At 47.8% G+C, this 11850-nt stretch overlaps 1 protein-coding gene across 2 annotated transcripts in view; it reads right to left on the bottom strand.

The window, feature by feature from the left end:
* Nucleotides 1-2684: 2684 nt before the first annotated feature.
* Nucleotides 2685-11850, bottom strand: part of GAL3ST3 (galactose-3-O-sulfotransferase 3) — a 249897-nt gene continuing 240731 nt past the window's right edge. For both annotated transcript variants that reach the window (XM_069644895.1, XM_069644894.1), the window contains one exon: nt 2685-5126. In XM_069644895.1, coding sequence (XP_069500996.1) covers nt 3920-5126 — 1207 coding nt within the window. In that variant the 3' untranslated portion in view covers nt 2685-3919. The remainder of the gene's footprint in view (nt 5127-11850) is intronic.

Raw genomic sequence — 11850 nt, 5'->3', positions numbered from 1 at the left:
ATCTGAGCAATAATCTTCTATGCATGGGGCATGAAGGACAATGTGGGGCAACACCGCCTGCTAAAAGACATGTCTGAGATCAATATGGGTGAACACTGATGGACAGAGATATAGCCCTGCTAGTCAGTGGGTATGAGGTGGGCACTTCAGCAGACAAAGGTTGACAACCCAGGCATGTCCTTCTACAAATGGTTGATTCTCTCGAAAATGTGTGGAGGAAGTTGATTTGGTGTGTACAATGGAGGAATCACCAGGAAGGGATCATTTTGCATTTGAGGTGGTAGATTACATTCAAAGCAGTTAGAAGCAATGCATTCAGTAGTGTATGGTGCGCTCCCTGACTTAAGGAGATGGATCACAGTAGGAGGGATATTCCAGAAACCATAGTGACAGAAAAAAGCTACCAATTTACATCTGGCACCAAGGAAACCTTCCCACTTTCACAATATATCAAGAGTTTGAGAGTGGCTCAGATTCATCCGCAGACTGTAATGGATGCGCATGGAATGGTGCATGATGCTTAATCAAGGATGTGTTTTTGAGTCTCTGAATGATATGTTATGGTCATTCTGCACTAGTCCACATGCAACTACTGGGGATGGCCCTTTTAAATTGCGATCGGGAAGAAGAGCAGTGTCCAAACTTGTAGCCGCCTGGAATGGTCAGGTGGTAGTGCCCATGGTTGTGATTAAACGTGTGAGGTCATAATGGAACAATAAGCCATGTTATGATGTAACATGACCAGACTAATGGTGGACATGAGAATGGTGAAGATTTGTTGAGAAGATATCAATCACAGAAACTGGTGGGTGGGGGTGCAGGGGTAATTGGACTGTGACACAGGTGCCAGAGTTCGCCGGTTGACAACTGTTTCGCTGTGAGATGTGGCAATCCCATGGAGAGTCAGGGGGTTGGTGTGCAGTCTGCTGATGAAAGTTGTGTGTATCAGACGGCAATCGAAGATGCACTGCTGGTTTACTGCCAAAGTTTAAAGGTTATTTATGTTGTGATCAACACATTTGTGTTCCTTCCATGCGGGCTGTCATGCTGTAATGCATATTTTCTATCATTGTCCTTGCTGTCATGGTGAGTTTGTGGGCAAGCCATCACCGTGCACTGTGGAATGTTGGGGGAGGTGATGAAGTGTTGGGGAAGGAAGCCACTGGGCAACGTCAGCTGACAAGTTGCCAGTGATCACTGTGCTGCCTAGATCCCAGGATCATACTAAAGACTTGACTTAAATGTTAAGCCTTTGCAGCCCACGCCAAGATGGTATCAGGTAATAATCTCCCTATATATATGGTCATTGTACATAATGTCACCGGGAAAAGTTTGTGGCAACATTATATAGGTGCATTAAATAGAGAAACAGAGACTATTCTGATAGGTCAGGTAAGTACTGTTAAAATAAATGTAATCATTAACACAACATGCCATAAGGAAATCGATACATAACATCTTAAAAACATTTATAAGACAGTTGTAAGTAGACTACTTACATATATATAAGGCACTTGTAAGTAGACTTCTTACAAGTGCCTTATATATGTTTTTAAGATGTTATGTATTGATTTCCTTATGGCATGTTGTGTTAATGGTCACATTTATTTTAACAGTACTTACCTGACCTATCAGAATAGTCTCTCTCTTTCTATTTAAAGCAGCTAAACATACCCGTAAATAGATACAGACAGCACTCGGTTATTTGCTTGAAGAGTGCACCCCGGGGTTCCTCCATTATTTTTTTAACATTATATAGGTGACCATATATATAAGGACAGGGAGAGCAGTGGCTGCAGGGGTGTACCCCGCTCCCCTTGTTCAATGTAATAATGTCTCTGCAGAAAACAGGCATTTTTCGGCTAATTTTTTGCATGGCGAAATTTTTGCTGGGCATTACCATATGGAACCTCCAAGGGTGGCTGAAGATGGTGTGTGCGAGTAACAGATGGAAAGTGACTGAGCATCGACAGGATTTCAAAGGTTGATGAAGCAGTGGATTTGGTGAACGGTTTTGCTGACATGCCGGTGCATGAGGAAAGGGTGTTCTGATGCATTTGGAGGAAGCTGGCTATGGAAGTTCCACCACAAGGGGAGAAGGCATTGGGTGCCGCAGAGGTGTAGACAAGATAGGACCTGATCGGGCAAGGCCCGCCCAAAATCTGTAAATGCCCTCTGAGCAGCGCTGTGTGGGCATCTACAGATGTTAAAGTCACTGCGGCGGGCCCAGCTACATTAGCTGCTTGTTAGATCATTCTGGCTACGCCTCTGTGGGGGGTAGGAGGTTTTAGTTGGGATGAATGGGCGAAAAGAGTACACAATTGTGTGGAGCTGCAGAAGCCCGCTGTGGCTATAGGGAGTGTTGGAGAGGAGATGACGTCAATGATGTGGTGCAGAAGGCGTCAGTCGGTCCCAGGACGCATGCTGGAAATGTAACGTGTGTGCCTGCATATCGTGTGTGATTCAGACTGGTGATGCATGTTGGAGTGTTTGTCGTGAATGCAGTTATAGTTGACTGTGAAAATGAGGTTGACTTCCGGTTAGTGGCTGTTGATGACGATTGATGGGTGTTCCTGGGTTCCTCCAAATACAGCATAAAACGTACCTGTCAGCTCCACCTTGTCATTGCAATGTCCCATTTGACACAAACAAACACGCACACACAAAGAAACACTTCTTCCCAATAAAAAATAAACACTTTTAATGCTGTTCTTCCTTGTCATCCGTTCGCATTGTCCGCTTTTGCTGTCAGCCGTCCTTGGCAGCAAGCCGCTATTGGGCAGTACGTCATCACGTGAGGCTGGCCATGCGCTGAAAGTACTTTGGTACAATGTGACATGATGCGTGGCGACAAGAGTCTGGGTCGCCCGCCCTAGGGGTCCGTTAATACTTATCCGCTTAGTTTGTATGTGGATTGGGCTAATTAGGCACCTCTGTGGCGTGGGCTGGCTCTGCCATGCCTAAACCCCTTAGCCCGAGGTGCCAATGTTTATTGCCTCTTTCCAAATGTCCTCTGTAGTATAATATACATTAAAGAAGGATGTCGGATTATTTTCCTCATAAATAATATGTACAAGTTAAATATATGAAGTGCTGGTGGAATGGAGTGCTATATATCGGGAAAATGGGTACCTTTCCTTCATCACTGAGAAAGATAGTGTTTGTAGAGCATCGGTGCAAACCCCCTACCTATAACTGCCGCTCCTCACCATGGACGATCCATGCTCACACATTGCGCCTCCATTTTGTGCTCGTTTGCCCCGTTCGCATTGGGATGAGAGGGGAATTTGTTTGTGGTGCATAGTCATTGCTTGCACTCTGCGGCACTGATAGCATCCAGAGTCGGATCTACTCACGTAGTCTCTCTGCCACTTAAAACTGTACCTTCTCCTTGGAGGATCTGCCATTGGATGGTGAGGTGGGGCATCCCAAACACTATCCAGTCATTTTATGACCTGAGGGAACTTCATCTCACGTAGCTTCTCTGTCCTTGGTCTTCAAAATAAGGGGTGGGGGTTACCCCTAATATCACACAAGTATTTGGTTCCTTAGGTCCGACCAGTTCTTTCCACCAAAGCTGCCTCCCACTGGCCCTGAGTGAGATAATGTTCCTTGTTTATGTTGATATCCACCCACTGGGACCTCCATTGAAGCTACCAACGTCTGTCGCAATTGATCGTTGAATGGTGTGAGGGCATCCAACAGAGACACTAGACGACATGGTTTAAAAGAGTTAACATTTTGTGCATTTTGATGCCACAGTCCTGGTTTGCGCACTGGTTAACAGCTGTGGCACTGAATGTGGGTATTTGCTGTTGGAATCCTTATGTGGATACAGTGTTGAGCTGACGGTACGTGAAGAGTAATATCTGGCCTTACAACTGAATGCCTACTCCCTGTCACATACCCAATCGTTCTATTATTGTGCTGCTGCTGGACGATGCCTAATAGGATTCACTTGTACGGGATGGACCACCGCAACTCCCTGCTGCACCGGAACCACTGCTTTCACCATGGGCCTCGGTGGCTGACGCTGAACACCTTTTCGGCGGTTCTTCAGGGTCTGCTTCTTGAGCAGATACCTTGAGTACTGAATCTCGGGCATCACCAACTTCAGGCAGTGTTCTGGTGGGTTTGAGCTCAGGTTACCTGGCAGATCGTAACCAATTATGTTGACCTTTGAACTGGGCTGCCAGGGGCGGAGGTCCTTGTTCTTGATCTGCATGGCAGAGCGGAGTCTCAGCCTGTCCCCAAAGCAGGTGTGCATGAGCTTCTCCTGAGCCTGGCGCAGAAGCCGCACTTCCTTTTCCACGCACCCAGCCCCCACTTCACGGATCTTCTTCCAGAAAGTGGCATTGAAGTGGTTGTAGAGCTGGGAATCCAGGCTGTTCCATGCTCGGATCTTACCTGGCAGAGATGAGGTGATGTTGAGCTTGGACTCCTTGGTCCTCATGTTAAGTTTGACATAGACCATGTCCTCTAGGTCCCAAGAGAGGAGGTGCTTCAGGAGTATCAGCGACTCATCAAAATATTCAGCAATCATGACCAATGAGAAGATGTCCTCCATTTCACGGATGAAACCATTCATGTAGGCCTCTCCTGCGATTCCGTTGCCCCGGTCATTGTCACCGCCCAAGTCATAGACTAATGTATTATGGGCATACATTGAGAACTTCTCGTTGGGCCGGTGGTACCTTAGTGGATGGTTAAGGAATGTTTCCATAGAGCCATTAGGCACTCGCTTGAAGGACAGACAGTACTGGTTGTAGTAACTGAAGAGGGACTCAAACATGGCCACCGGTTCCCGAAGGATGGTGACATATAGAGTGTCATTAGGCATGAGCCGGCGGAGCTCAGAGGCGTTAAACCGCATATGGTTGGTGATGATGCGTGGTGGTAAAGTGTAAGGGTGCACAAAGCGGGCAGAGAAGTTCCGGGGGTAGCAGAATTGATGGTCACAGCTGTGGTGCGGCAGGGCCACTGTGACGTTATGCTTCTCAGCGAAGCGGAAGAGAATGTTCTGTACAGTGGTGCTGGCGGTCTTGTGCGTCTTCAAGAAGGCGATTGCCGTGTGCTTGGGAGCCCCTGCAGTAGCTGCGCATTGGTAGTACAAGATTTTGGGGTACCTATTGGAAGAAAAAAAAAATTAGCAACAAAATATATCTTTCGTTTTTAAATATGAAGGATAGAGGAGGGAAAGGCAAATAATTCGAGGGTAGAGCTGTTGTCAGCAGGTCTGTCTTGCCACTTTTAGTCAAACACAAGCCAAGCTGGTAAAATAATGGGCTTACAAATCTTAAAACCCAAGACTGGCCACAAGGCATCCGGTCTTCCCAACCCGTTTCGGAAATCTCCTACCTGACATCCTGAGGCCGCCAACACAAACCCTCTTCTTGGTGTCCTCCCCTGCCACAATATAAACCCCTACCTACAGTTCTTCCCCCCACCCCAAACACAACCCAAACACGCTTCCTGGAATCATGCCTCCACTCAACCCCTCCGATCCCCCTCCATAGTGACTAGGTGAACGTCACAGGACATTGCCACTGACACAAACCAACGTAAACCAAAACAAAAATGTGATATTTGGAAAAATACACCAAAGTATTGTAGTTGTGCACACAATTACACTCCGAGTTGCAGATTATTTGCCTACTGCATAATTTGGAATGATAAATTGAAACAATGTTTTATTTCCTGGAAATAGATTTATTTTACTCAAGGGAGCCCAAAAGATGCAGCTCTCTTGGTCATTGTGAAGCATTAGGGCTATCAACACTGTTCTCACCAATCCAGAAAATCAATGTGCAGTTAACTAAAGAGAGATGGTGAACTGCTCAATTTCAGTAAAGAAGCATAAAAGAGCACGGTGAGAAGGTCCATTTGAAAACACTGCCTAACGACAGGCTCCCTATATCACACCCCCCCCATCCCTTCCTGTGCCCTTCGCTCTGATATGTGGATGTATGCGGATCCGCAGCGCAGCAGACAGAAAGTCTTTACATTTTAAAGGTTAGAGTTGGCCAATTCTGGTGGCCTCTGTGGCCTGCATCCTCCGCTCATGATAGTGAGGGGAAGAGGGTCGCCTCATCCCCTAGGTTCCTGCAGCCAAGCTCCATCCCACAATGCAACACCCCACCCAGACTGCTGATTTCCCACAACTCCACACACTGGCTGTCCCCCAACATAACCCCCTAAATCAATCCCGCCATCAGCTCCCATGCCTTGAACCAGCGGGTGTATGCAACAGAAAGATTCCAACCATAACACCCCAGTAATGATCATTTATGAAGAGTATTGCAAAATGGCTGAGCTATTGACAAGAATGGCACCCTTGAATTCTTTTATAAACAGTACCTATGAATGTGTGTGCATGATTGCCATGCACTTATATTTCCATATGTATGTGGACATGTTTGTGTGTAAGCATTTATGTGTCCACATATGTTTATACATGTGTGTGAATGTATGTGTGTATGGGTGGGTGTGTATGTGTATCTGTGTGTGCCTACACATATGCACATGCGCGTGTGTGCGTGTGTGTGTGCGTGTGTGTGTGTGGGGGGGGGGAGTGTGTGCGTGTGTGTGTGTGTTTGTGTGGGGTGTACAACCAACCATTAAATCTGTCAGTCACAATTTAAATATAATATAGGCTATGAAATTGTCTCCATTTGGAAAGAGGCACACACATGGAGACTTTTTACGAACAGTGCGGGGCTGTGACATTTCAAACTCTGCAGAAAACCTGTATTGATAAAGGGAGTTCCCATGACTGCGCACCAGGAAGCACAGAGTTCATTGTCCCAGCTATAAAAAGCCACAAAAGGGGCAGACATTCTGGGGGTTCCTTTGTATTGTACAAGGAAGAAATAACCGCGTTTCTCCTCCCACCCTCCAAAAGAAGAGCTCTACACACAATTGGCTAAAACATTCTAAAGACATACTGCAAATGCAACCGGGTATTATCTACCTCGGTGTAACATGCATGGCCCTGTGAACTCAGGGCACTTGGTCACTTTGTCTCAGATTATAATGGTAGGATTCCAGTTGCGGTCATTATTCAGAAACAAGCGCACTCGCCACTTTGACCAGTTTCAATTGGATCTATGGTTTAAAACCATTCTGAACAACCCAATGCGGAGAGCCTGACATTTTTCCCATTACATCAAAGCAACAGGACCAGTACCTTCCTCAATAAAACCTACAGTCAGACAGCAGCCCTCACAAACAAAGACATTGGGGGTGTAAATGGAATACAGATCAGGGCAACAACAGACCCCCGCAAATGACGAAATCCCCAAATAAATGTGAAACACAATGCCCAAATCGATCCATGGTTTGTTAAGGACTGGAATAAAAACTTAGAGACGTCTCTAGCCTGAAACACAAGCACCCTGAAAATCCAGAGGTACGCCCAAAATATCTCTGCATACCCAGGGACTATAAATCAGAAAAAATAGAAAACATGACGAGCAAAGTCAACTCTTTCTGGGAACTGTGGGCAGGCTTAAAAAAATAAGAAGCCTGATACAGCTATTATTAATGTCCAGGTAAGTACAGACGACTTTAGAAACATATAAGACATCAGCTATGAAAACCTCACTGGGGGGCAGAAAAATATACTGACAAAACTGAATCTCCCCGAGGGATTATTAAAGGCCTGCAACCCACCATAGACAAAACTACAACAATCGAGTATTCAAAAAGGCAGACAAAAAGCAAAGAATCCCTGTAGCCCAGATACTGTACTAATGAGATCTCCATGCATGGCTCATACTAAATTCAAAAAGCACTAGTGAAAGTATTCAACATCAATTTCTAATCAAATCACTTCCCAGACATTTGCTCAGCAGCAGGGATCACCGCTATCTGTATAGGGGGAGATGTCCTGGACACAAACAACTGCCCTCAGCAAACTATTCTGCAGACTCATGAACCAAAGCATGCTGAACTTCCCAATCGTCAGTGACATTTTACATACGACCCAAACACTTAACCACAGACGATAGCTTCACCTTGCAGGCCCTGATCAGAAAATGTGTTAAAAAAGCATGGAAAATATGTGCTTGCTCATAGAGTTTCTAAAAGCATTTGATTCAATCTGGTACCCAGCACTAAACCTTAAATTAGTGTTGGATGGAACAGAGAGGAAGACATATGTCATCATGAAATATATGTTTTTCAACAACAGAATGAGTTGCAAGGTGAAAATTAAGAACATGCAAACTGGTGCGTTAAAACAGGAATGAGGTGTGAGACAAGGACGCAACCTCAACCCATCCCTGTATCAATGACCTGCCTGCGTTACTAGAGGAACACCCGGGTCAAGATTTGAGGCTGAATGGCTCAGAAATAGAACGCCTCCCATATCTAGATAAACTGGCCATACAGCACCCAGCCAAGAAGGACCCACAGCCAATCTCAACATCCTCACATAACACTGCGAGGCTTGGGCTCTGGAGGTGAATGGGAAAAAAAGACCAAAACCAATGGTGTTCCTGAAGAAGGCAAAGACCAACAGGAACACATTAGAAGTATTACTTAATGGCAGAGACGTTGAGCACATTGCAAACTAGACTTACCTAGTCCTCCTGGAATTCAGTGCCATCAAGAAGTGATAGAATCTGTTGACTGTTGTGAGGGAATGAGTACAGAGCCCCTTTAAGGGAAAGAGCTCGAGACTATAGGAGGGAGAGCGAAGCGGAAAGAAAGTGAGTGGCAAGGGAAGAGGGGAGGCAGTTACTAGGGAGCAGGAATAAAGGGAAGGTTATGGATGACCATGGCTCCTGTGTATTATGTCTTAGGTATGCGTATGAGGTCCAATTAAGGGGCACAACTGGCGATGAGGTATTCGCACCACGCTGTGTGGATAGAGGGACTGATGAGCCCAGCAGTGACACAGTGGGACCCGAATGCCCAGCAGACCTAGAGCAGGGACAAGTGCACCCAGCAACCTATTACGGTGGGACGAGAGTGCCCAGCAGTATAGAACAGCGGGACGAGTGTGCCCAACAGTGATCTGGAAGTCCAAGACTTAGTAGCCCAGCGGACGGCGAAAGGATGAATGCCGTGGAAGAGGTGCGCAACGCTAGCAAGGGGAAGACAGACGTGCCCATCAGGTAGACGGCGGAGATCCAGCAGGCAAATTCACTTGCTGAGCGGCGCCTCCAGGAAGAGCAGCAGCAGCGGAACGGATGGTGTATGCCCAGTAACCAGGCGGCGGGAAGTACACCGCGTAAGAGGTACGCTACGCAGAAAGAAACACAGAGAGGAAGAGCCCACCAGCACCGCGACGCAACACTGAACTCCCAGTGTCGGCAAAGAAGCCACCACGAACAGTCAGTGTGTGCTACTACCCAATGGTGCAGAGAGAACGGGGAGGCTGCACACAACACTGGTAAGGAGACACATGCCCCTCCCCCACCATTAGAAAAGGAGGCCACATGCACCGCTATACAAGCCCTGCACTACAGCACGAAAGGGAGTTCTGGGACAACAACAGACACCTGTGCAGCCACGACAGGGCACAGCCCACCCACAGGACGTATACCAGCACAATATTCTACCAACAAATACACCAGTCACCAGTGCAGCTGCTACGAGGCACTGCACACACAGGTCACCCATCTGTGGGGAAAAATAAAATAAAAAATACTAGGAAAACCACAAAAAAACAGGGAAGCCCAAAGAGTAGCACTACAGAGCCTGACTCGAAGACGAGTACCAAAGGCCTTTCAACCCAGCGGCGTTGTGAGACGCATCCCTAAACAGCAACCGACGGCCACAACCCTATGCACCACGACGGGGCAAGAAACCACCCCGACAGGGACCGCACGCCACATGGCCCAAGACCAAACACCCACGTTAACTGCCGCAGGAAGAGCACCCCACACTGTCAACAGTGGAGACCACCACGCACGAAGTTGTTGGACACAAATTACTCAAGCAGCATCCACTGCACCACGTACACACATGGCAATAACGGCAGACAAAGAAAGTACAGAGCACTTATAAAAATAACGGCCACCAGCACAGAAAGGCCCACCACAAAGACGTGTGAGCACATACCACAAGCCTCCAGTAGGGTCCAAGCTGCACCACCAACAGCCCACGCTCTGGCCCATCAGCAAAGCCAGTCGGAGCACACGGACTAGGGAAAGGCAAACAAGAGGCAACATATAAAGTGCCAAATCGCCACCACCAAATGGTGAAGCCTCAGGCACCATACTACGTGCGTGCAGAGGACAAGAAACGGGTGTCCAACACCCAGAATAGAAGAGGACAGGCCGGACTACACACGGACAGAAACGTGCTGGAGCAGCAACGAACCACTGCAGAGTACGAACAGCATCACTGTGCACAAGCCTAATGCACAAAGTGAACATCCACCACAACCCACCCACGTTTGGACCACGACCACACCATAGAAGGCCAGCAAGATGCAACGACAGACAACGCCATCCCAAGGTTCCCTGCCACAACATCCCACCGTCATAGTCAATCAAGCGCTGGTGGCTGCAGACGCAGGAGCACCTGCCCTGGCCAATATAAGACCCGCATCACGCGTCACCCTTATGCGACGGCCCAACCCATTTACATTGAACCCACATCACGACCAGGGACAAAGTTGGGAATACTGGGTCGAGGAGTTTGAGGACTTGCTAGAAGCAATTGGTGGACAAGACTTACCCAACAAAATGAACATCTTCACCAACCTGGCAGGAAAAGAAATAAAAGGCATAATCAAGACGATTTCGGCACAAGCGAGGACCACGTACCAACGCCTTCTCACTGCAATCAACGACAGGCTGATAGCAATCCCCAACAAGGGCAAGGAGCGCTAAACCGTCAATCAACATGTGCAGCTTCCACATGAATCCATTGGAGAGTTTGTCATCTGCCTCCAGAAGAACATTATGTGCTGTGACTTTGCCAACTTCAATGATGAGGAAGCAATACGGCTGAGGATCATAGCAGGATGCACCTCATCAACGCTCAGGAAACACCTCCTCAGTAAGGCCCTGCCTCTACAAGAAATACAAAACCTGTCAAGAAAGTACAGGCAGACGCCATCGAATACCAAAACAATCATGAATCCATCGCTGCCCTCATGGTAGGACAGCCAACATACTCTAGGCCTACAGGACCATGGAGGAGATGAAGACTGAGAAGATGACACCCAACCCCGAGCAACACACAATGCCATGAATGCGGACTTGAGGTCCCGCATAGATGACCATGCCCGGCCATGGGACAGAGATGCCGGTGATGTGGCCAAGACAACCACTTCAAGGCGATGTGCAGAGTGAGACTGCCTACAAACCCAGCAAGACAACCTGCAATACCACCAAACCTGCCCAAACGGCCTGAACAACTAAGTGGGTCCAACAACTGGCCGACACATGGAAGGATCCACGTACCGCCACCCCAAGAGAGATACCTGACACCACTTGTGGTAAGGACAAACACCATGAGGACCACCAAGGACATGTACATTGACCCAACCGGACCACAGAGGTATGAGCACCCACCCAACCCAGGGCTAAGTCGCCCAAGGAGGTACGGACCAGAGAAGGAATACAGAGCACACCCTCCACCCATTCTGCAAGACGATTGCGAGTCCCACAGACACCCAGGGTCTTACGAGATGCCGAAACGGGGGGGGGGTGCAGAAGCCACAATCAATGTCAGCAACAAATAAGCACACCCCCTGGGTAAGTCCCAAGCCCATGTACTCCAGTGGAGAACAACACAGCCGGTACAGCCAAAGGGACAGTTTCGCTGCGACCCAACCCAGGAAGACCACAGAATACCTGCCACCATCAACATGATACTGAGTACCGCCATAGG

This window comes from Ambystoma mexicanum, chromosome 2p (assembly GCF_040938575.1).
Source record: "Ambystoma mexicanum isolate Mex_15411 chromosome 2p, UKY_AmexF1_1, whole genome shotgun sequence".
NCBI lineage: Eukaryota > Metazoa > Chordata > Amphibia > Caudata > Ambystomatidae > Ambystoma > Ambystoma mexicanum.
This window is presented reverse-complemented; position numbering and strand designations above follow the sequence as displayed.